Raw genomic sequence first — 24852 nt, 5'->3', positions numbered from 1 at the left:
ACTGGCTCAGAGCTCTCCTCTACTGATTTTGGGAGGGGGGCATGCCGGGCACCTAGCACTGCAATGAGATGTGCAAAGACTTCTCTGTCCGTCCTGGCAGTGGTGGCACTCAGGCACCATGTTAGGACCAGACCTGCAGGCTCCAGCCAAGCAAACCCTAAGGACTGCCCAAATCTGAAAGCTCTTCCCCTTGCAGATCTGTTGGCTTCAAGGGGTATTCCAAACTTTTGCACTCCAACAAGTGTGACCTGCATTACCAGCTGCTCCAGGCTTGCCACCTTTAGCACCTTTAGATGCTTTTAAAAAATACTGCATCAACATCCTTGTGCCCTGCTGTTGCTCAGCTCACCTTCCCCTTGGGCCAAGCTGGAGAAGGGGGCTGGGGAAACCCCAGTGTGCAGTGTCACCCAGGTACCCCCTGCCCGAGAGGGGTCCTGTCCATCTGCACAGTCCTGCTCTCCTGGAGCTCCAGGAAAAGTGCTGCTGTGGGCATGTCCTCATTGAGGACAGCCAGAAGATGCTCTGCACATGCATCTTGGAGTGCTTGGGAAGAAGCAGTTGGTTCTGTCACCCCCATGCTTTCCTGGTCCTCCTCCTAGGGTAGGAGGGGTCTCAGGAGAGGAGGCAGGTCCAGATTGGATGGTGGTGGCCAACACCCCTTCTACAGAGGAGTAAACTGGTCCACAGGCAGAGGATCCTTTACCTGCAGAGGTGGAAGGAGGACAGTCTGGCGAGCAGATTCGGGTCACCAAGAGAGGAGCACCACTGGTGCCTTACCTGCACTCTGGCTTGAAATCAGCAGTCCCCCCTTGGCCACCGATCGCCCCTCTGATGTGGGGTGATTGTCACCAAGCGTGAACCTGGCCAAGGCAGCGTCACCCTAAGCAAGAAGGCTGGTTGAGTTTCATAGATAGGCATGGGTGGAAAAAAGGGGGTTCTCACAATAAAGCAGACAGTTAGGGTGGCAACGATGCATCACCAGCAGCTAGCACGTAAGGACAGCGCTTGGCTGATTGATTCCTTTAGAGGAGACGTTCCTAAGCCTTTTAATGTTTTTCCGTTGATGTTCTGTAAGCAGATTGGTACGGGAGATATGTATGAACCTAGCTTGGCTGGAGCGCCCTGAGCCATCCTACGTTGTTAGGAAAGAAACGATGATGGTAGAGTTTGCTAAATAAAGCTCTTGTGACATAACGGGGACATCCACCCTGCCAGGCGCGCGGGGCATGGTGGACCCAGACACACACCACCAGCAATAGAAAAAAATCAAAGTGCATACAACAACAGCTTCAAACTTTGTTCAATTTGTGTTCTCAGGGCCCCTTGGCCCTCATTAATAAATAACAAAATATACAAATTAAGAAACAAGAAAACCAAAGAGACAGAGGAACATAAATACGGGAAACAGGGAAAGCCACTTTGCTCAACAAAGTTGGGCTGGACCCCCAGCTCGGGGCAGCTCCCTCCTCACTACAGCTTGAAGATGCCAAAGTAGGTGCTGCCGTGGCTGTAGTTCACTCGCGTTGAGTCTGTCACGTTGACAAAGACCATGTCGCCTTCCCGGAGCTTGAAGACACCTCCCTCCCGGATGGACTGGAGATCGCAGAGAGACGTGGAGGTGCTATGTGTGTCTAGTCCCTTCAGCAAGAGCCGGTCCTCTTCCATGGGGAGATACAAATAAATATAGAGGGTGAAGGGTGCCGAAGTCGCTGCCTTGGTGCAGAAGCTGACTTGAGAGTAGATGTAGTAGAGCCCTGCTTCCTTCACCTTCAGTTTCCCATCCTGGTAGGATATCGAGTTGTTGTTCATGGGGCCATACATCGTCGTCTTCCACTCTAGCACTGTAGGGAAAGCACAGCAGATGAGCTGGGAGAAGGAGACATTCAGTTTGGCAGGCTGATATTGGGGGGATGCCCCACAGATATTTGGCAACACAGCCTCTGTATGCTGCGGGGTGCAGGAGTGGGTCCTGCCCACCCCAGGACACCATCCCCAGCCCAGGGGAGCAGGGTCCTCTTCCCCGAGGCCAGGACATGTTTAACCCATGTTTCTGGTCACTGGCCTTGACACCATTGAATCAATTATGCAAGCAGAGGAGCATTTTTCTCCCTTCATCCAACCAAGTGGAAATGCTTAGGGTGGAGGATTGCACACAGTTGCCACCATGGGCCAAACACCCCTCATGTCTGCCGCTGTAGGGTTGCTATCTCCATGGCTTTCAGTGGCACAGCCTCCAAGCCCTTAGAGCGCTGCCAAAACACACTGCAGCTCTTGTCTTCAGAGGCGCCCATCCCAGGGCACATAGTTCTTCCAAACTGGGTGCTGCCTTTCCTCCAAAGTCCCTCCTCCACTTGGCCTCTGGAGAAGGTGAGACTTCACCAAGGAAGCACAAAAATAATTGTCCCGGAGTTTTGGTCCCTGGCAGGGTGCAGAGCTGGAAGGGTTTTACATGGCAAGTGCTGCCGCCCACCAGAAGGACCACTGCCCACGTAGACCTGCTACTGGCATGGCTGTTGGGGCACTATCTGTGTCATCCGAGTAGCTCATGAACATGCGCTCCTGCTGAAGTTGCTGCAGATAAGTCAATACAGAGACCAGAAAACCATGGCCATAGGGGCTGAGCTCAGCTACAACCTCTGGGAGGGATTTTGGACCTCCAAGAGGGATTTTGGACCTCCACCTTCCCCAGCCTACAGAGACACTTGCGAAAGCATCAGGGGTGAGCAACCCAGCTCCGTGGGGATTAATGGGTTCGACTGTCCCAGCCGAGTCCCAGCCCCCACAGAGGGGTGGCACGGGTGATCCTGGGGGAGCCACGCAGCCCGTGGTCCATGCCCGTGCATCCCACGGGGATGTTTCCTCTGTGCCCGACTGCAGAGCCGAGCTCCAGGCAGCTGTTGCTCTCTGGGCAATTTCAACCTGCTCTATAGGCTCAACAAATGCTTAAGCAGGGAATTTTAAAATGCAGTGAGCTTCTTGCTTCTTTGATCTTATCTAACACTAAGCTTTCCACAGGTAGACTAAGCTCTGGGTGAAATGCTGCGTCAGAGACGGAAAGAGCAGTTACCGATTACTGGCAGTTACTCCTGAATTAAATCAAACGTGCTCAGTTGCGAAATCCTTGCCAGGTTGCGGGACTGACCTTGCAAGCTCTTACTTGCTTCGGTAATCCTTGCTCTTGCAGGATGTCCCTTAGCTAAGACTATGCTGGGGGATGGAGCTGCGAGAGCAACCACAGTCTGTGCAGAGGCAGGCACGAACGCGAATGGACTCCCTTGCATTTCTCAAACCTAACACGGCCATGGCTGTGAACAAGTGCAGCTTGCCTAAATCAGTTTGGAGCTATCCATGTAGCAACTGTAAAGTCACCAGCCAGCCCATATCACTACCAGGACCACTACAGCTGAGCAGATCGTTAGATCAGCAGATACAATATGCCAGCAGAGCCCTCCTGCGACAGCCACCCCAGCAGGACATGGCCAGGAGAGCAAAAGTATTGTGTTTTGAGTCCAAAAGAGAAGCAAGAGGTTGGTTTCTTTATATACAAATAGTTTTCCCCTCATGAAAAACACTGTAAAGATTAAGCCATTGTGGTGTATTTCTAGGAAGGCATATATAACGCTACTGAGGACAGCCAGCATGGGATGCGCGAACTCCGTGTGGCACAGGTGCACGTGGTGAGGTGACCACGGGGAGGTTCGCTGTGCTCCGGGGACACGCTCTCATGCTGGAGTTGGATTGTCCCAGTCCCTGCCCTTACACAGCAGGATTGCAGGGTCCGGCCAGGAGATGCATGCTGCCGTTCCCCGCTGGCTCCCTGGCCAAGGGAGTGTCGAGCAGGTCTGTCTTACCTGAGACTGCCTTGCTGTTCTTCTGACCTGCCAGGTGGGCTGCGATCGGCCGCCTCTTCTCTGCTGCAATTCGGAAAGGTCGGTGTTATCAATGCCTGGGCACCTGCTGTCCCCCCTGGGCAGCACAGCTCCTCTGCAGGGACCACGGCACCTCCCACCCTTGGTATTTCTCTATGGGACAAATCCAGTTCAGAGGCAGTCTCCAAAGTCCCCAGCTTTGACTTGGGAAGGATCTGGCCTCTACTCAGCAACAACACTTTGAGGTGGAGCCCCTGAGGGATAAAGCCTGCCAAGGAGACCATGCCACCTTGCCCACCATGGGAACAGGACCTGAATGTGGCCGCCCCTTACCTGCCACGGATGTCTCGTTCTTGTGCATCAAATGGGGATGCTCATGGTGCTCATGGCCTGCAATGTGAAAAGGCCACAGATTTAATTTGGGGTTCATTTTCATCGACTTCAGGCAACGTGGCACTCAGAGCCGCCTGCCCTGGTAAGACAGCCATGCCCAGTGCCCGCCTCTGCCAGCCCCATGCCGTACACAGTCCTACCCCCATGGGGATGCTCCAAACCCCGACCCTGGCCCCTGACTCCGTGCCGTGCCCTGGGGCACCGGTGGGCTCTTGCAGGGTGAAAGAAACCCCTTCCCCAGCCAAGCTACTCCTGCCCCCAGCAAGCGATGGGTGCGCTGGTGGCACCAGCATACTCACCTCTCTGCATTTCAAACTTGGGCTGCCCTTTACTGGCTCCCCCGTCCTGAAACAACAGCAAAAATATATGTATTTTTTTTAAAGATGTACAAACCAATGATTTTGAAAGCCTCTGTGTAAAGGATGCTCTGGCCATCGTGTGGGTTGGCGCTGTTTGGCCCTCACAGCCCTGCCAGCTCTTGGCAGAGGGTAGCCGCAATGGCAGAGCCCTTCCAGCACCTTCCCCAGTGTCGCATACGGCCATGGGCTGACCGGCTGTTTGCAGCATGGGGTTTGTAGGGGTTATGATCTTAGGTTTTATGCAATTAAAATGATGTGATGGGGAAAGTTTATCTGAAAAAAAAGAAACAAATAAAAAAACCCATCTCCTTTTCATTTAAAACCATGTCGGAGAGCCATGCTGTAGGTGCTGCCCAGGAAGCCAGGCACATCCCTGCCCCTACAAGAGGGGGTTTTCAGGACTGCAGAGCAGGTCCCATCTCAGACACAACTTTCTGTTGGGTACTGATGCAAACCTGAAGGTTTAGCTGAGGCATTTGCTGTCATTGAGCACTGACAACGAGGAAGAAATGTCCCTCTCCTGCCTGCTCTGGCCAGCACAGCCCCTCCTAAACAGCGAATTCAAGGGCTGAGCAGGCTGAGAGCACCTCGTCGCTGGCAGGGCAGCCCTCAGCCACTCCGGGAGGACATCACAGTGCAGGGTGGCTCTTTCGCGCCCAGACACGAGGAGCCGCTGCCCCGGCTGGAGGTGCCATCCCTGAGCCCATGGGGTGGCATTTGCACAGCATCTTCCTCTTCCTCGCCGGCTGCCGGGAGCCGTGCTGCCTGCCCCAAGCCTTGCACCGTCATCAACACCTGGGCAAAGTGGGTGTAAAAGTGCTCCCAGTGGCAGGTGGCTGCAAGCATCCTCACAGCCCCGCGGCACAGGATCGGAGCAAGGTGCCAGACAGCAGAAAATCAACGTTTTTCAGACTGGGATCAGAGCGCAGAGCCAGGGTGGCTGCAGCTCCATCCCTCCCACCGCAAGCCCCGAGCATCCCTTGGCGTGCTGCAGCTGGACGTGCTCTGACCAAGATCGTTTTGAGAAAAAAATAGATGAGATTTTTCAATGATAGCAATATAGTGTAAAAATATAGTGTAAAAATAATATACTGTAAAAAAGGGCATGTGCTATGCAGCCCCAAGGTAAAGGGCACCCATGGTTTTAAAAAAAAGCTTGGGATGAAGCTGTGTGTGTGCCTGGGAGCCCCCCCTGCACCTTCAGCGGAGTCTTTATCCACCTAACAGCAGTGTACCTTGCACTGGAGGTCCTGGAAGCCCTTTAAAATCTTTTCACAGTCCAATAATGTCGACTTCTGACCTTCTGCTGTCTGACATTTCTGTACTTTCCTCAGGAAGATGTAATCTTCATTTAAGCTCAACACCTCTTCCATCTGCCAATGGGAGAGAAAAGAGAGGGTGAGTGAGATGCTACTGCGAAAGCTGCAGCGGCCAGCAGCAGAGCCACGCTGTATTCCTGCTAGAGATAAATCGCAGCCTGGAAAGCTCAGTGTTGGTTGTTCAGCATCGGGATAAGCCAGGCAGACACACTGCGGGTACCAACCACTCCCACCAGCTGCTCAGCACAACATCTGCACCCAAATCCGCCGTGAATTGCACTCACGAAGGCTGACCCTGGTTGGCAATGCTCGATGAGAGGAGGATTGCTCAGGAGCCCTTCCTATTTTCTATCACCTTGATAATGAATTTAAATTTCCCACTCCAAAAGGCAGGTGGCAAATATCCACCCACCTGCATTCACAGAGAGCAGCACAGAAATCTCAGTGAGTGGCTCGGGACTCACTGCTGCTGCCCCAGTGGCCCCGGCAGGCACCTGGGATGCTCGCTCAGCCCCGCACTGCCCTGCCCATGCGGGGTGGCTTTTTATTTTTTTCGGCTAGCTTATTGACTAAAAGAGCTGCCAAGAGACCAAAACAACTTGTGGGTTGGGGCTGAATTTTGCCAAGATATTAAGATTAAGAAAATTAGATTAAAAAAAAAAATCAAAGCCAAAAAAAGAATAAAAATATATACATATGTATATATATATATATATATATATAAACAAACTGATTTTTAAGATTACACCTGTTTTTTATAAAAACCTAACATTCAACTAAACAGTAAAGAGAAGTGCAGACAGACATGAGGACACACAGCCTGGCAGAGCGCTCAGTGCAGGCAGCGCTGGGATGCGGAGGGTCAGGTTTGAAGCTCTGCCACGAGCTCTGAAGGCAACTGAAATCCTCCTGCCACCCGTGACTGCATTTTGGCTGCCTCTGATCCTCCGCCATGGCCCCGCGCAGTCACATTTCGCTCCGCCGGGGACCCTGTATCACCCCTTCACCCCAGGCTGCAACCTCCATGCAGCAAAGTCCCCTTCCATCCCCCTGACTTTTAAGCTCCTCTAGCTCAGGATTGCTCTCCACCCTTGAAGATCAGAAGTCACCCACTTAAGTGTCAATTTAAGTTGAGACAATACATTTAAAAATCAGTAATGACGATCTTATCATTGTATCTGGTAAGGAGAACTCATTCTGGGTTTTAGACATTTCTTTAGCTGGTAATCTTTTCTGGTTTGGAGGAAAGTAGCTTTAGATCGATTATTTTAAGCATCGTGCAGTGTGGCTGCAGTCATGACAACCTCAAAAACAGCTTTTCAATTTTTAATTTTTTGGTAAATATTATCCCAAGTATGGGACAGGATCACTGATACTGTGTCTCTTCAAAAAAAGACAAAGTACGAAGATCCACTCTTTTCTTCCCTAAACAGAAATACAGTATCTGAAGTGAAATCTTGGTAAAATTAATACATGCAAACACCAAAACAACTTTCATTTCTGGACCCCTCATCCTCGCAATTAGTGTCGCAGTGCTGCCACGTGCTATGGCACCAAAAAAACCACCAGCGAGCCTAAAGTAGCCACTTGTGTGTTGAAGCCACACTCTCCTCTCCCCGGACTGGCCATCGGCTGCCAGGTTAGTTATTAATGGCTCTTCTTGACTGATCCATTCTCATTTTGTTAATGAAGGAAACAGATCTCTTCCACAGCGTACATTTTAGTGGTAAATTAAAGCAGAAAGGAGAACACAGGTGTAATAAATGCCACTCCGGCATCCATTCAGTGGTCAGCATCATCTTCTACCATGTTCATCCTCTTGGTGAGCACATCTCGCCACGGCTGAAGGCAAATCGCGTTAGCAATCCAGCAGAGACAACCTTATTTTTACACTTACCTTATCCATCTTCATGTGAAGATACAAACAGAAGAGTACGGTCCCAATAGTCTGTGCTACAATAAATACAGCGAGGAAGCCCATGAACATTTTCATGGTGCTGGGTGAGGTGCTGCTGATGGGTCGGGGTGTCGCAGGGCTGTAGGGTTCGTTCATCCTCCGTGCAGGTTGCTGGGGCTCCTTCAAATGCGCTGCTTGCAAGTAGCATGAGAACTGTTGTGTGAGCACCCGTTGCTCAAGGGATACAGGTTGCAGCAACCTACACTTCCTGGAAAAAACTCTTCGTAGTGGGTAGGTTTGTTCACTACTGTGTCCCACAACAAAAAAAGGTTGCTTAGACTTTCTTCTCTGGTGCACTTCCATGCTTTTTCCTATCATCGTTCTACCAGAAGCAGAGAGAGGTTCTTATTCCATATATTCATATTTACCCTCGAAACACTCCGGACTATGCCCCAGTGATTTTTTCCTGATGTGGATGAAAGTTTCATGGCAAGTCATCTTCAAAGAAATGAAGACAGTGAATCCATGGGCAGAGCTGCTGAACTGCAGCTTCCAGGGCCCAGGAAGCACTCAGGAAGTCGGTTGTTTCTCAAAAGGAGAAGAAAGGATTTTTGCCCTCTGTTTCCTTCATGAGAAGGATGATTTTGCAGTTAAGATGCTTGGCTGAGGCAGGTGGGTTGTGCTGGTTTCTGGCCTTCCCTTGTGCTCCCCATGGGTGAAGTCTCTGCCTGGGTAGGCTGGATGATCCTTATGACCACCTCGACAGGCACTGGGACCCCAGCGCAGGCACAGCTTTCATGAACCTCAACAGACAGCAGGATTTCGGGTCTTGGTGCTTGGCCATCAGTTTGGAGACACAAGTTTTAAGCAGCTTTGTTGGTACCCCACTGAGGTGCTCACCCTGCACCCAAGGGAACAAGCGTGCTCAGACCCTGTCCCCACTTAGCCATGTTATGTACATCTATATATCTGAGCATGAAAAAGGCTGTTGGGGATGCTGAGAACTCCTGCATCACCTCCATGCAACTTTGGACAACCCGTGTCTCCTCCGTGTCCCGATGTCTCTTGAGCCAGCAGCAGATTCTGCTGAGGTCCTGCCCCTGAGCCTTCCCTGCCCTGACTCAGAGCTCTTCAGGGATCCAACACTTGTGCAGCCATGCACCACTGATACAATAACTTAGGGTAAATGCAGAGAGGTCCTCAGTGCTTACAAGGGACAGATCTCCTTTTCTCCACGTAAAGAGGATAAATCTGGGTTTCTGTTGGGGCACAGAGGAGGAGGGCTGCGAGGCTGTACTGCGAGGAGGGCTGGGGCACTGGTTTGAAGGCAGTCATCAAGCCATCATATAAAGTTGTTTTGAAAGTAGCATGCTAAAGGCAATGCTCTTATCAGATGCGCATGCAACAAGTAAAGGGTCGGATCCTGCTAGAAGCAGTGGGGTGCTGAGCAGGGCACTGATCTCCAGCAGGCCCAGATGAGGAGGGTACACAGCGCCTTGTCGGGGCTGCTCAGAGCGTTGCAGGATGGAGTCCAGCGTTTGCTTTTGCTATCTACCCACTCTCTCGCATCCTGTCCTGTGTGGTTAGAGCACTTTGAGCTGCAAATGCAAAAGCTGGTAACAAAGCACAAACATCTCTGCAACCAAGACGGCGTTTGACCTTGGCAAGTCACCGTGTTCCTAAATATAGCATCCAAATCACAACTGTGGGATGGCACCAGGGTCTTCGTGGGCAGCAATTCAGTGGCTGAGCAGAGGGCAGCCCGGGGTTGAGGTCCTGGCTGGTGCTTTGGAGCTGTGTAACCCCTCACCGTCCCAGGACTGTCCCCTCTGCAACAAGGGGAGCTTTGGGATGGGGCTGCCAGCTCCGGGGCCAGCCCCACCGTGTCACTTTTGCCCTCTAGAGGAGCGAGTAGCCCCTGGTGTCCCTGCCCCTGGGTGCCCGTGCCCCGAGGGCTGCCCAGCACCCTCACCATCCAAGGGCTGTCTCGCTCCCCAGCTCACTAGGGCGCCCCAGCCCCCCCAGGAGCATCCTCCTGGCAGGAGTGGGGTGGCCCAAACAGTGCTGGGGAGGCACCAAGTGGGGTGGCAAAAGGGGGTCCCCTTGGCATCAGCAGGGCTTTGAACCCAGTCCCTTGGGCTTGCAGCCCTGCTGTGTGTGGGACCAAGCCCACACACAGCCTGGGGGTACTGCCAAGCCACTGGTTTTATTCTTTTTTTAATCTTAAAATTGGCATTATCTTTGGAAAGGCCAGCCCTGGCCTCCTCACAGGGTTCTGGTCTGACACCAAGCTCCTACACACTGTCCCGGTCACAGCGAGCTTGCCACAGGCAAAAAGCCATTTCATGGTGGACACCCCCAAGGCCACCCCACACAACCGAAGGCCACAAGGCCACGGCGAGGAGCAGTGCCCACTCCCCAAAGTCCTCGTCCCGTGCCTCAGCCCCATGGCACTCAGCGGCATTTTCCAGGGCTCTTCAGAGTTTTCTCTGAATTTAACACTTACATTTGGGGGAAGTCTCTACATCAGAAACAAAACGACATGAGAAGTTGTCACTTAATACTTTCCCCGAATCCTGAGTGTCGGGACCGAGAGGCAGCCGATAACGTGTGAAACCACAGCAATGAGCGTTGCAGAGAGCAGCAAGCAAGGTTTTGCACAGCTATTCCTGAACCCTGGCTGTCCCCGGCAGACAAAACCTTTTCAAAGCCGTTTCTGGATAGCCACTTGTCACTGTTTCACTGAAATGAGAAGAACCTGCAGGTAATGCTGGAAACCCCCAGCACATCCCCAGCCCCATTGCATGCACCTTGCTGGGGAGGCCAGAGCCGGCAGCAGCCTTGGAGGGGCTACCAGGTTGAGTGAGGAGGATGGGGAAAGGCTCTGGTTTTGGGTACCCAGCACAAACCATCACCGACGGTTGGCCGGCTTGTGCTGCAAACCGTTGGCCGGCTTGTGCTACAAACCAGGAAACTGAGAGTCACTAGTCACCAGCACCCTGACGGGAGAGACTGGGTGGAAAATATGACAGCAGGGATCCTGGCAGAGGTTCGTCAGCGGGGAGGGCAGGCTGGCAGCTCCTTTTCAGGAAACCATTGCTCCACGTCAGCAATCCAGCCTCTCGCTGCCCCGGCTGGCAGGCAGCAAGCCCTCGGGAGCTGCCTCCTCCACCCCGCACCACCAGCTCCTGCAGCTGCTCCAGCTCAAGCCAAGAGTCAATGCTGGTAGCACCAGTTCTGCCAGAAGGCGCTGACCAGGCTCTGGGGAAGGTAGAGCCCCGTTGGGCTGTCCCATCACTGTTACTGTTCAGAGCCAGGCAGCCTGGGAGGACAGACCTGCCACAAGCTGTGCCGTGTCAGTGGCCCCTGGGGACAGGCTCTGTTGCTGCCTCACTGCTTCACATGGATGGTAGGGATGCGGAGAGAGACTCAAAATCCTCATTACCCCATGCCAGAGCTGGGTAGCATCATGGTTGCCCATCCTTGACCACTTGGCTGCTGTAGGAACACGTGGGAGCATAGCAGAGAGGGGACACAGCCTTGGGGAAAGAGGGGCATGGTCCAGAGGGACGATGGGCAACTGAGAGAGGACCCAACACCTGAGGAAAGAGTCTGCCTGCATGGGATAACCCCTGGGAAGGTGAAGTCACACCTTCACCTGGTGATGAGCCCACCACCAAGAAACCAACAGGGTTTTCCTTCACCCCCCAAACCCTCTGAACACAACCATAACCATCCGCTTGCAAACCCAAACTGGCACAGTTCCTCCAGCCAGATAACCCGCGGGTGAGACAATGGGAAAATGTGATCCATCGCTTGCATTCCTATTGACCTAGTTGTGGTATTTCCGCTGATCAGCAAATTGTCTCCACTTGTACTCAGCGCTCAGAGTTTTGTTTACCGAGAAAATATCCGGTTGCCTGCCCCGGTGATCTGTCAAAGGCTGGGAGCATTTCTGAAGGCAGCAAGGTGAAAGCTGATGAGAAGAGAGTGATTTTTTTTTTTTTTTTTGGGTGCCCACTGTGGTTTCATGACTAGCTTTTTAAAATGTGCTCCTTACCCCACATGCTCTTGACAATTAACAATAGCTGGGTGCTGTGCAGTACTAAGGACAATACATTCAAAAAGAAGATTTTATTCTGAGTCACAAAAGGAGTTTGCCTGCGATGCCGTGGGAGGGACACAGAAGGGAACCTATGAGAGAAAGCTAAATTAGTCCCTTCAGCACAAGGCCACGGGCAGAAGGGAAATTTGAGCTTTTCCACCATTTGCTTTGTCACTTGTTTAGATTTTTCCTTCTCCTGCATCCTCTGAGCTCTCGTGTCTCCAGGACAACCCCGTCACCGAAGAGGAAGAGGGAACCGACATAGCCAGAACACCACAGAAAACATCACCAGCATCCGGAGAAGGAAAAGTTGCGTTGCAGTTTCTGTTCATTTTTTACCTTGGTATGAATGAGAGAAAGTTCTTGGAGCCCAGAGCAGCAAAAAGCAGCCTCAGGGATAGCCGAAGGTGTCAATACTTGTGACGGTCATGTCTCCCTGTGGAAGAAATGAGCAGAAGATGGTGATTGTAGCCACTATGATGGTAATGGCAGGCTGCAGCCCCATCGCTCGCCATGGCCCTCAGCCATGGAAACACCCATGCAGAGGTCAGCAGAAGTTCCAAGCTCCAGCAGACGTGAACATGAGCTCTCCCAGGCTCCCACTGCCCAGCAGGTAGATCAGAGCCAGGTGCAGAGCACCATCTCCACTTCATTTTCCCCAGAGATGTGAGGGGACAACTGCCCCTTCTCTGCCACCCTCCAGAGCAGCAAAGAGCAATGGGAAAGAGCTGCAGGGGATGGCACTGGGGTGCTGCTGTCCCTTTGAGCTGCCCTGCTCTGAGGGCCATCCTCCCCTGTGCCCCCTTCCCTCCATCCCTCCTCACCTCCCTGCCCTGCTGAACCGCCTTGAGACGGCCTTTCCCAAGGGGACTGAGGTGGGTGGAGAGCAGGGAAAGGCAGAGAAACAAGCCCCAGTGACCCCACAGAGGATGGAGGGCCCCAAAGGGCATGTGGCTCTTACGCCACATCTGGGCTGCACATCTGGGTGGCGATGCCAGCCTTGCTGTGCTGAGCCATGGAGAGCACCTGGCCTCTAAACTGCTGATGCTGGGCCTTACCAAAGCTGTGAAACCACAAATTGCACTAGAAACTTCTTGCTGTGACGGCTGCATCTACTTCTCCCGGCTTCCTAAAAATAGAGCCTGGCGCGGGGAGCCCCATGGCCCCAGCCCTGCCAAACAAGCCCCTGCTGCCTGAGTCACAGCGGAAGGGAGCGGGAGCATCCCATGCATCCCCCCGCACTCGGCCGACTGCTGAAAACAGCTCTCCCCAGCACAGGGTGTGGGGGCCTGTGACCATCAAAGCTGCAGCGAAACGCCCCGGCAAGGCTCTGCTCTTTCATGTTGCGAAAGGAGAGGGTAGGAGCGGGGAAAAGCAAAACCTGCAGGAGGCTGTGGGACTGCCAACACCAGCGGCTGCCTCCCACGACAGGGTGCGATGGGGTGGGTGGGGAGGGTCCCAGCATCGCCTTTGCATCGCCCTTTCCTCCCCCACCCACCCCATCGGGACGGGACCGAAAGGCAGCCGGGACCGCATCTTCTGCATCCGTGTGGGACTCACAAGCAAAACAAAAGCCTCGGGAGGAGAGGGAGATGCTGCCATTCCTTCCCACCCTGTGGGGCTGAGCCCCCGGCAGCCACTGCTGCAGCCGGCCCCAAGCACTTGCTGGGCTCCACAGGTCCAAACCCAGCCTTGTCGTGGCAGAGCCACCCAGCCCTCAGCTCCCACCTCCCCGTGAGGGTCCCCAGCCACGCGGGTGGGACATGCCCGTAGGTCAGGGTTTGCATTGTGCCCGAAGGACGATTTCACAGCTCTTGGCCAAAGTTCAGAAGGCGATGCCACGTGCAGTGCTGGGATGGATGGGACCCCAGGGATTTTGGGTGGATTCTGTCATGGGAGGCAGGTGAGATGTAACCCGGATCAGCTGCTGTCCTGCACAGCCTTTCCCTCCACAGCCAGAGGTTCCAGTGAGACCTCGCACTGGCTGAGCCCGGGGCTGGCCCTGCCTTGTAGGGACTCAAGCTGGCCCTGCTGAGCCCTGGCCCAGCACCAGGGCTGCGTGGCACAGACACATCTTGCAGCAAATCATCTGGATTCTGATTGGAAATTATCAAGAGATGGGCAATCTCCCAGGATTGATTTGGCAGCCACTAATTTAATCTTCTGCCTTTCTCTCCCGCATTAAACCACAACCCCTCTGCCAAGGCAATATTAATGCAAATTACTCATCTTTTTCAAAACTTTACACACATCAACCTCCGTAAGGCTCTCATCATAGGGCTTTTTTCACCACTATGAGAATCACCTCTGTGGCTCTTCACTGCATCCCCTTTCAGCCTTCATGGTCATTTCTCCCCTCTCCCTCTGTTGACCTTTGAGTCCCCGGGGAGGCTGTGCTCATCCTTCAGGATCACTGGGATCCCCTTGGGATCATGAACAGCCCCAAGGTGAGCAAGAGAGAGTGATGCTGCTGGCGATGGCAGGAGATCAGAAGGGTGAGCAGCCAAAGGGGCGAGGAGCACACAAGGAGCACGGCTCTGACCTGAGGGCTCTGGGGAGAAAATCCTCAGCCCCTGCCTGGGACTAGCCATCCCCATGGAGAAGGCAGCACCTGGGAGCAGAAGGGATCTGTGCTTGGGTGGAAATCCACAGGCAGCCACACTCTCTAGTAACGCTCGGTCTGAGAGCCCAACCAAGACGATGCACACACGGTCGGAGGCAGCAAAACCAATCCTGAATCTCTTGCAAAGCGATGCAAAGGCAGAGCAGCGTCGCCTTCAATGGCATGCAATAGATAGTGCAATGGTAACCCACAGCCCTTTCGTCTCGGCGCCGTAAGCCGTGATGCTCTGAGCCAGGCACGTAGGCGGCGTGAGGAGCCCTCTCCCTGCGCGGTGCCAGCCCTGCTGCTGCTGCAGCATGATGGTGTGAATGCTTGCCCCGACCAGCTGGTTTGCAGCAGCCCCAGCCCCAGCTTGCTCCTAGGCCAGATTGCAATGGCCCGAGCTTTGGGGCATCATCTTGATAACAAATCCATCATAAAATCCCTGTGAGCCTGCAAGAGACATGGCAGAGAGCAGATGCTAAAACAACTCTGCCATCTACTGACTTCTCTGGATCCCTTCCCTGCCCCGTCCATCCCTCCATCCCTGCCACACACAGCCATCTGGAAAGTTGTTGCTAAAAATGAAGGGCTTCCGTGCTGGGACGTGATGCCGCAGGCGATACCTGAGGAGCCCTGCAGCCAAGCACACATGCAGCTTGGCCTGCCCTGCGCCCCGGGGACGTGGGCACGGCTCAGGGTAGACCTCAGGCTGCAGGGCAAAGGGCTTTGCAGGGAGAAAAGCAAACTAAAGCTGCAAAGCTGCTGCTGACTTAATAATGTTCTTAGTGCTTAGGCCAGGGACAAGACCTGCTTAAAGAAGAGAGCAACTTCCATAAAGCACTGATGTTTCAGGAATTTCTCTGTCTGAACAGACTTCAGCCACAGGTTTTCCTTTGCATGGCTGAGGAAGCAGCCCCCGTGGCCAGCGTGTGTCTCCTTGAGGTCTGGCCACCTCCGCTTTCCCCGCAGTCCATGGGAGCAGGGCCAGCACAGAGCCCAGGTCTGGCTTAGTGTGTGCTCAGCTGAAGTGCTGGCAGCCACGGTGGGGAAGAGCAAGTGACAGCCCCAAGCCAGCCTGGCAGCCCCGACGCCGTGACCAAAGGCGGTGCAAAGCCTGGGTCTGGGCTGAGCTCTGACCCCACTTGGCTGGTTTCACCGACCGCCACAGTGGCATGGACAACACCCGGGCAGGGGTGTAGGAGCTACCGCCTGTGCACAGAAACCTGAGCAGCAAGATGAGCTCAGCATCACCTCACTACTAAAATTAAAAGGAAACAACACATGCAGAAGTGGAAACAGAAGACAGACATCCCTGGTGCTATGGAAACCATCCTGCCAGCATAGGAAGGTACCTCCTGGACTAAATCCTGGCCACTGAGGCTGCTCCCTCTTTCCAGTGCTGCAAAGCAAAGGAGCTTTAGCTGCAGAGATCAGGGGAGACACCCGGCCACCAGGACAAGGATATCACCGGCGCCCCAGCCCCAGCTTGCACCTTACTAAGTTCATGCCGAAGCAGTGCAGAGTCAGCTCTGTGATAAGTGGGAGGGTTTAAACACACCAGGAATTCATTTTCTCTTTTGCTTTCCTCCGCAGCAGGGTCCCAGCGCAGACGGCATGGGCAGGACCTCTACAGAGGTCTACCTACAGCCAGAGGTGGCTGGTGGGCCAGCGTACCGTGCTGCTGGGAGCACCATGGCCTCGGCCCCAGTCTCCCGCCTCCACACCAGTGGTCCCAGCAGGCTCGAGGGGGCTTCTGCAGAGGAAAATGGTGGCAGCGCGATGACAAATGTCAGGCTCACATCTCAGAGGCCGGGGACTGCCTCTCCCTGCAGTGCTCTGGGGACCAGATGGAGGATGGAGACTTCCATGGCAGAGCTAAACCCATGATCTTTGTGTAGACGAGCTGTGCTACCAATACTTTATTTTCCCAAGGGAGGTATTTCCTTTTCAACACAGGTACACAGTGGCGAAAGGCCATGTTGCAGCTTGAGCTCTCCTGCCCACTGGCACACCATTTCCATCACAGCCAGACACACTTGTCACCAGGAAGACCTACTTTGACTTTTTTTTGGTCACTTCCCAGAGAGATACAGGTCTCCAAACACCCTGCTGAGCATCCTTTCTGCAAAGGATGCTGCACACTTGAAAATGAGTAATGAGGTCAATAGATGTGGCCACGCATAGCGCCTGGTGATGGTATGGCATTGGATAGGCCAGCTTCAGCATTCCCCTCTGCCCTTTTCAGCCCAGAGGAGAGGCATTTCCAAGAAGTGGCTCCAGCCTGGGTGAATTACAGCCCCAACACGCAAGCAGGGCATCTCCCATCCTTCCAGGAACGCAACGGCAGAAGATGCTGCAGCCCCAGCCCCTGCGTCCCACTGACGCTGGGAGCAAATCCACTGTAGTTTCTAGTACAAGTCACTCTTACCGGCAGATGCACGGTGCTTCTCAGAGCTTGCAGCCTGCAGCCTGTTTGCAGAGGGCTGAGAGACCTCAGCTCATCTCACATTTACCACAGGGGCCAGGCGCACACCCAGATGGCTCCCGCAGAGCGGCTGCCATGCTGGGAGCCCCACACCCGGCCCCAGCCTCTCTTGCATGGCTGCTTCGTGATGTGGGAGCTCTGATCCGGCTCCTGGCTCCCCACGCTCGGGCTGTGAGGGGCTGGCAGCTGGAAAACCTACCGGGAAGCATGCTGAGTGTGTCAGCTATCTTCATCCTTCCCAGAGGTTTCCCATAAGGTGTGGACAAAGTTCCTGTAGAGCTACAGGAAAAGGTGGCGTGTTCGAGCACTCTGATTTAGGAGGGGATGGGCCTAAAAAACTAAAATTAAGATGATTATCCACGTGCAGGTCCCCCAGGATCAAGTCACAGCAGAAGAACAAGCTTCATCTGGAAAAGACTCCTCCAAACATGTCTCACGCATAATAAATCGGACCCAGAGCTACATGCCTTGGGTGGGTGCTGGTTATGGGTTCAGGGGTCAGATCTCAACATCAAATTGCAGAGTCATAGGATTTCAGCTCTCCTGCTGATGCCCAGGCTCAGTCAGAGTCCCAGGCAGCATATCCCCACCTCATCAGCTGATGAAAGTTGGCTTGGGGACACCCAAACACTGCTCAGGGTACACCCTTTTCTTTCCAGAGCAGCTCCTCATAAGCCCAGGCTGAGGGACACACTTCTCTCCTGCCTCAGTGAGTCACCAAAACCCAGAAGTTGTAGTTCCCTTTTAGCAGAAAAGCAACATTCATTTTAAAGTGGCAAACCTTTGGCCTAGAAAACCCCTGCACACCTGGAGGGAACTATCACGCAGACGTGATGCAATCGGGGAGGCTTGCACGCTGAAATGGCCACTTGCTCCGAAACACAGTGAAAGAAAAACCCCAAACACCCTGTTCAAAGAAAACACCGAAATGGCACTAACTATAAGGACAGAAAAAGGCCTGTTTCCCCCCAGTGTTCAGGGAGGGGAAGAAGAACGTGTGGCTGTCAAGAAATTATCACCATTTTGCTGAGCCACAAGAAAGTCTACCCACGTAAGTATTGAGTGTTGTCAGCCCGGTAACAGTAAGTTGGGGGAAACATACTGGAAACAGGGCTAAGTGGTTTGAGAGAAAGGAAAGCAAACCCAGAGCACATCCAAGCCAGTTCCCCCAGCATCAGCCTCCCCACACCCCGCCACAGGCCAGGAGCCAGCTGGGATGTGGCTCCTGTTGGCCTTCGCCACCTGGGCATAGAGGAGGCGAGATGGGGAAGGCAGGACACTGCCTTTCTCTTGCTGCCTGTGTCCGGTTGCTTATGATACTTTAGATAAGTCAACTGATCTCAGTTTCACCACTGGTGAAATGAGGCATCTCTGTTGCTGGGAAGAGTAAAGATCCAGAGATGGAAACAGCCAAATATATTCTGTGGATATAGAAAAAAATCACTATGCCAGCTCTAATCTTCAGAGCAATATTATTTCAAAGTGGATTGTATCTCGAGGTGAGGCTGGAGGATTAGCAGATCCCTTTTTTCCCCAAGGTGAGTCTGTTTTGCCTGTGGTGGTAACTGGTGAGTGATCTGCCCGTCCTTATCTCGACCCATGAGCTTTTTCATTTTATTTTCTCCCCCTGTCTTGTTGAGAAGGGGGAGTAAGAGAGCGGCTGGGTGGGCATATGGCAGCCAGCCAAGGTCAACCTACCACAAGGTCCCAGGCCTCCCACAGCCCCATTCACTTCCCACTCTGGAATGCAGTTCCTGAGGAGCATCACTGCTCTTCCTGGCTTCCCGACCAGTGAATTCACCCTAATTCTCAAAGAACTGAGCTGAATCACTACAGCTAGTAATTACGTAGTGCAATACTGAGTCTCAGTACTGCCACAAACACACTCCCTCCCATCTCAACTAACCGGCCCCCTGGACCGTGAAGGTCTGTGGCAGTGTCACATGATACAGAGACAGTTTCTAAGCGACAGCCTGGATTTGGTGCAGGAAGGCGAATTTCCCCTGATTCCCTCTTGCAGTGCGTGAAATAATAGAGCGTGCAGCCTCTGGGGCGGTCGTCAGGATCTTTGAAAAGGGGACTCAGGTTTTTTTCTTTAGTTTTGCGAGGCAAGAACATCAATGGAACTGAAAGTAGATTCACACCGCTGTGCCCACCCATGCAAAACTATAACGAACCACAAAACCAGGCAATTACACAATCTTCTTCTAATGTTTACCAGGACCATTTTCCGAGCACCGGCTGCTGCTGAAAACAGCCTCAGAAAAGTTTAGTGGTAGAAATGACCTCTTGGTCTGCTGTTGCCAGAAAAACCACTGAGATTGTCCTAGAGGGTAGAAGCACATGATTCAGGTCTCTAAGAATGAGCCCCGTCTTCGAATAATCCTGCAAGCATTTCGGTACAAACCCAGAGCTCTCATATCACCTTCCCTCACACACCTGAGCTCATAGGGAGAAGATGTAAAGCAAGTTTTCCTCCCTGCATGGCAAGGATGGACAGGCATCTCCCAGGAGGACGGAGCTGGAGGTTCACGGTGCTTGCAAAGAACCATATGGAAAGGTCATATCTGATTAAGAGTAGACAATGGGCATCTCTTAGACCCAACTATGTCCTTTTAGCCCATTTCAGGAGCTGCCAAACAGTGTTGCCACTGAAATCCAGACCAGGTTCTCCAGGTTCTCTTTGGTCACAGCCAAAGGCGCTATCACACATGGTATCCATCAGAGGAGAAGGCGGGTAACCACAGCCACCACCACAACGCCTATGTGATGTTCCTTCTTCTACAAACCTCCTAAAATAACTAGCTGCTGTTATTAAAAACCCCACTGAAGCAAAGTCAAGGTAAGAAGCAAGTTGCAATACTATCTCTGAAGAACGGAGTGTGGGAGCCCACCTGGACACACTGACATGTGAGCTGTCTCAGCCATGCCATGGGACCTGGAGCTGAAACCATCTCTACCCGTAAGGGATGGTCAAGGCCAAGGCTGTGTGTACACTGAGGTGTGCAAGCTGAAACCCCACCGGGTGCACACATTGTGGAGCCATGACAGCTCTGGACATGGTGCCCACCTTGATGCAGGGACACTTTTCCAGGTCAGAAGAGGGATAAGGCCAAATTACTCTGCAGTGACCAATTCCTTCCTCTGAGCAGAGTTCCAAAACCCCTGAGAGATCCCTCTCCAGCTGTGTATAAGAACTCAAGGCGAAGAACAATTTACAACCCCTTTGCACAGGTGAGAACGTGCTCATCCCTCTTTGCATGGCACAGGAGCAGCAACATGGCCTGCAGGATCATGGAGCATCTGCAGCCTCTGCTCCCATGTCCTCCTCTCAGCCTGCAGATAACCGGTGTTCGTGGGATGGGACAACTTTCTCCTCCTTCCCAGAAGAAGGAGGAAATTTCTTCCCTAACTGCTGCCGCTACAATCCTTTGCAACGTGGTGGCTCCTGCTGGGTGGCAAGGCACCAGCGAGGCATTCATAAAATTATGCCTCAGGTAGGAAAAAGGCCAGAGCCCTGCATGGGAAATGAAACACTCTTGAAATTACATAGCTGTCCTGGGGATATTAACATACAAAATTAATGAAGAGCCCTTGAGCGTTTCATACATCAGCCCAGCGCACAGCCTCGGTGAACACCAAGCCCCAGCGCTCAGCAGCTCTGGGACATGGTTAAGGCAAAGGAAGCACTCAGCAGAAGTGACTCCTGAATTGCTGTGTCCCTACAAGGTCTAGCAGTGGCAGGGCAGAAAGTCTCACCTGGATTGGCAGCACATTGATGGGCAGTTTTGGTTCATGCTTGGTGTTGGAGGATGCGGGATGGGGTTGCGTGACGCTCGGCACACATCATCACAAGGATTGAGGGCTGGGTTACAATCCCAGCCCAGCCGGAGCTGAGGAGACACCAGGCGTAAAAGCCATCCTACATTAAGATCAAAGATCCAGTGCCCACCTCCAAAAGTAGCTGATAATCAAGGAAATTAAGGACTCACCTTGTGGCAATCGAAGTTTGTTTGTAACTTCCTAAACTGGGGGTTGCATCCAGGGAGCTGCATTTGGAGAGACAGCGTACTGCTGTCCCCCGCGGCATCCCCGAGCTGGGAGCACCATGGTTTGGTTACACGCTGCAACAGAAACACTTGTTCTCCCTTGTTTCACCCGCCTGTCTGATCCTTCCGGAGCTGCTCTACAGTTTTCATTTCCTTAGCAGTGGGAATTCACTCATTTCACACACTTCTTCAAGCTAAACCTGGCGGGAAGTTTGCTTCCCACACTGCGTTGTTTGACGGCAGCTCTGAGACACAGCGAGGCTCCCCGGGAAGCAGCAGTAGCCGTGGGAGCCGGGACCTTTGGAAGAAGAGCTGTCTTGCATGCAGTCTGTTGCTGCCTCCTTTTGAGGACTAAGGCATATGCAAAGCACTGCGTCTGAAGCGTGTACGAGCTTTGCATTATCCCTCTTCCACTGGGCACTGCAGATGGCTTTTCCAAATATCTTCTTGTTTCAATCCATTTCTTATTCTTGTGTCTTGCTGTCTGTACAGCAAACGTAATGTTCAGAGACTGCAGCAGCAGCAGAGCGTGATAAATGTTAAAGCCTTTGGGATCAGTGAGCATCTTTTCGTTCTGGGCATCTACACAGCAGGTTATCTTTGTCCTGATGGAGTCTCCTGGAATTAGCATCATGACATGATGTGCATCACCCAGGAGCTGTACCGCATATCCATCGCAATCACTGGCAGCACCATGAATCCATCCACAACTGTGTGGCAAACTTAATTGCATAGGTGCAAACACATCGCCTATCCTCAGGCATGCAAAGTACCACTAATAGCACCAATAATCAAGTGCTATAATATGCAAAAGCAGCCAGAGGTGGCCCTTGCTGTTTGGACCGCTCCCACTCTCCTGCTGCTGCAGCGGTGGAAGCAATGCAAGGCAGGAGATACAAGAAACAACCTGCAAAAGGGAAGAGACACACGCAGCGTTTGTATAATCCAAAGACACAGGGGACTATGCACACATGGTGAAAACCTGCTGCAGCCAAAAATATCCATTTAACAAGGCCGGACCAAGTGTCCTTCCTGACTGAGCCATACTGACACAGCTGGGTTTCCCAGTTTAGGAAGAAACGAGTATACACCTCAGGAAGGAGATGCTCATCCTCTGACCCTGCCACCCACACGCCAGCAGCACCAAGTCCAATGCACAAGCCCTGCACACGGTGGGGTGTCCCTGAAGAATGAGTGATCACAGACAGCAAAATCACCAATATGATCCTTTTTTCAAAGAGAACAGCTAGGTATATATATATATATATATATATATATATATATATATATTAAAGAGATTTAGGGAGGTCTAAGCTCTGAACCAGGCCCTGAAAAGAAACAAAGAATAATGGATCATGTTTATCCAGGGAGTAAATGGCAGCACTGAGTGCTCAGGAAATGCAAGATCAAACTCATTTCCTCCATGGAAAATAACAGTAACTTCTTTCATGCCATAAAGACTTCAGGCTCTCAGTATTTTTACTATATGCCAGATGACTGAAACAGAGCTACTTGAGTTTAGAGCCACCGAAGAATTAGACTGAAGTTACTGAAGCCGTTGCTTTGGCTGAGGTTTCAGAAGGGCTCTTAGAGAAGTACAGAAACAAACCAAATCCAAATGCAGCCTTGCGAGAAGGGCTCTTAGTTTCACATCTAACCACATTTGGTCAGTGAAAACCCAAACACTGACAGTTTATCAGCTGCACAATTTACCCCAACCTACTTCTGAATAATCGTAAATCATAAAAGTAGCTGTCAGCTGAGAGGCAGTCTCAAGAGCACACATCAAGAGCCATCATAACAGTTTAAAAAAATCCTTCAAATGCATAGAATGATTTGACTCATTTAATTGCTTAAATCAAGCCAAAATCCAATTTAATAACACCCTTATATACAAAGAATATGTCACAAATAACGCGTCAACAGAAATATATGTTTAACACAAAGAAGTTAAACTGGTTCTGTGGCAGATGCTCGTTTACATATGTATTGATTTAATTACAGATTTCTCTCCCTCCTTTCAAGATTGCTAAAAAAGATTCAGAACACAATCCCAGAACCGCTCAAACCGAGCCAGATTGACTAGATGCACTAATTTTCTCCTTTGGTTGCGCCTGGAGAGATGTGCAACATTCTTGCTCTTATTGACATAAACAAAGTCGGAGGCGCGGGCAGGGCTGCCACGGCTAAAACTCCCGATGCACCGCTGCATGCGAGGACGGGTGTATCTGCCTTCGTAAGCATAAAAGCCGGAATCAGGCCAGAAGATCCTTGGGTTTTCAGTCTGCATTAAAGCAAATTTCTGTGCATGCTGCAGCTGTGTACATGAGAGATGAGGGGGATGGATATGCGCAGGGGAATTAACCTGGCTCGAGGTTCCCGTGCTCCCCAGTTTGCAAAGCCACAAAGAACATTTTTCCCAGGCAAGGAGGAGCGATAGAGAAGGCTCTTATTTCCTTGAACCCCCTCCCTTCTCAAGCGCTTCTGCGTGGAGACGGGCAGCAATCCTCATTAGTCACTGTTACACAGTTGTTTTGTGCCCTACAGCCTCTCGGTGTGGGAAATCTGCCTAGAATAAGACCAGCCTGGCAGCATGCACCAGGCAGCACCAGCACCCTGCGGGAGGATGCCAGAGCTGCTTCCAAACCATATCTCACCAGTATTTCCAGGCTGCTTTCCTGTGTAAGCAAGGAAAACAATTTAAAAAACAACCTACTTTTTGGGATACCACTCCACAGTCTGTGGGTTTCTGGGCTGGGAGGACGCTGCACAGGGACGCCTTGCGGGATGACGATGCGTGGGGCATCCCTCCACTCGCTGCCTGCCCGTGGCTGGGAGCTCCAGCGTGGCTTTGCCTCCTGATCTTCCCCATCTTCGCACCGTCCCACGGGTGTTCCTGCAAGACAAGAGGTCCATAACGGCGTGATTTAAACGAGAGACCTGAAGCCTCCTCATCAGACCCGGCTCATCCTCCGGCCCTGCCTGGGCATGGGCAGGCATTAGTCCCATGCTGACCAGCTTTGTTCAATGTGAGATCTTATAGATAATGCATATGGATTTTACGCCTTAAATCCATCTAATAAATGGAATCCTCCATAATATTTTTTTGCAAGAAACAGGACAAACAGTGCAACCGTGATCCTGGTCCTACATGTTTGGACAAACCCAGAAAAACAGTCCAAATCGCCCAGGGCAGGCATTGGGCAATCGTTTCACGCTCTGTTGGCAAATGTAGAGGTCATCGAGAGGGTGCTTAGATCCTGCATGGAGCTGAGTGGAAACACCCCCTGCCCCTCCTGCCCCAGCCCTTCTACTCGGGGTAAATCACTCACCTTCATGCTACGCAGCGGCCTCGGGAGCTGAAAACCCGCAACGCAGTGCAGTCCTTGATGCTGTTGTTCTAGCAAAGTGCCTTTATGATTCACGAGCAAAATAATGCCTGGCTGCTCTTTGCACACTTACCATCAGCCGTCATTGGTGCAACCTTAGGCAGGGGAAAAAGAGTATTTTTGATGCCAATCTTTTCTTAAAACATGGCACAAATCCAGCACCAACAAACAACGTGTGGTAGGTGGAACTGTGATAGTATCACACATCTCAAATGTCTTAGTTATGTGACAGCTTGACTAAAGCCAGGACATTTTCCTCAAAATCTACTTATTCTACCTTAAAAAAACCCTTCTTTATGCATCAAAAAGTCCAGCTGGAGGACTTTCCTAATTGCCCATTAATTTTAATTAGCCCTTGTGTTTTTCTCTGGAGTGATTTGAG

At 52.1% G+C, this 24852-nt stretch overlaps 1 protein-coding gene across 4 annotated transcripts; it reads right to left on the bottom strand.

Moving 5' to 3' along the window:
• Positions 1-1283: 1283 nt before the first annotated feature.
• On the bottom strand, positions 1284-23930 carry CD40LG (CD40 ligand). 4 transcript variants are annotated; one of them, XM_087749048.1, is made up of 9 exons: positions 23798-23930; positions 21025-21988; positions 20792-20925; positions 7838-12378; positions 5857-5994; positions 4562-4607; positions 4203-4259; positions 3852-3914; positions 1284-1841 (listed from the first exon to the last, which is right to left on the bottom strand). In XM_087749048.1, the coding sequence occupies exons 4-9, from the start codon at positions 8213-8215 to the stop codon at positions 1471-1473; spliced, it is 1053 nt and encodes a 350-aa protein (XP_087605174.1). In that variant the 5' UTR covers positions 8216-12378; positions 20792-20925; positions 21025-21988; positions 23798-23930; the 3' UTR covers positions 1284-1470. The 4 variants fall into 4 exon arrangements, with proteins under 4 accessions (XP_087605174.1, XP_087605176.1, XP_087605175.1 ...); XM_087749050.1 differs by having other exon boundaries at positions 21025-21699; positions 23798-23862; XM_087749049.1 differs by lacking the exon at positions 20792-20925.
• Between the last annotated feature and the right edge of the window lie 922 nt (positions 23931-24852).

Source organism: Nipponia nippon, unplaced genomic scaffold, assembly GCF_047370975.1.
Source record: "Nipponia nippon isolate SJK-2023a ecotype South Korea unplaced genomic scaffold, ASM4737097v1 scaffold_12, whole genome shotgun sequence".
NCBI lineage: Eukaryota > Metazoa > Chordata > Aves > Pelecaniformes > Threskiornithidae > Nipponia > Nipponia nippon.
Note: the sequence above shows the minus strand (reverse complement) of the source record. Positions and strands in the feature narration are given on the sequence as shown.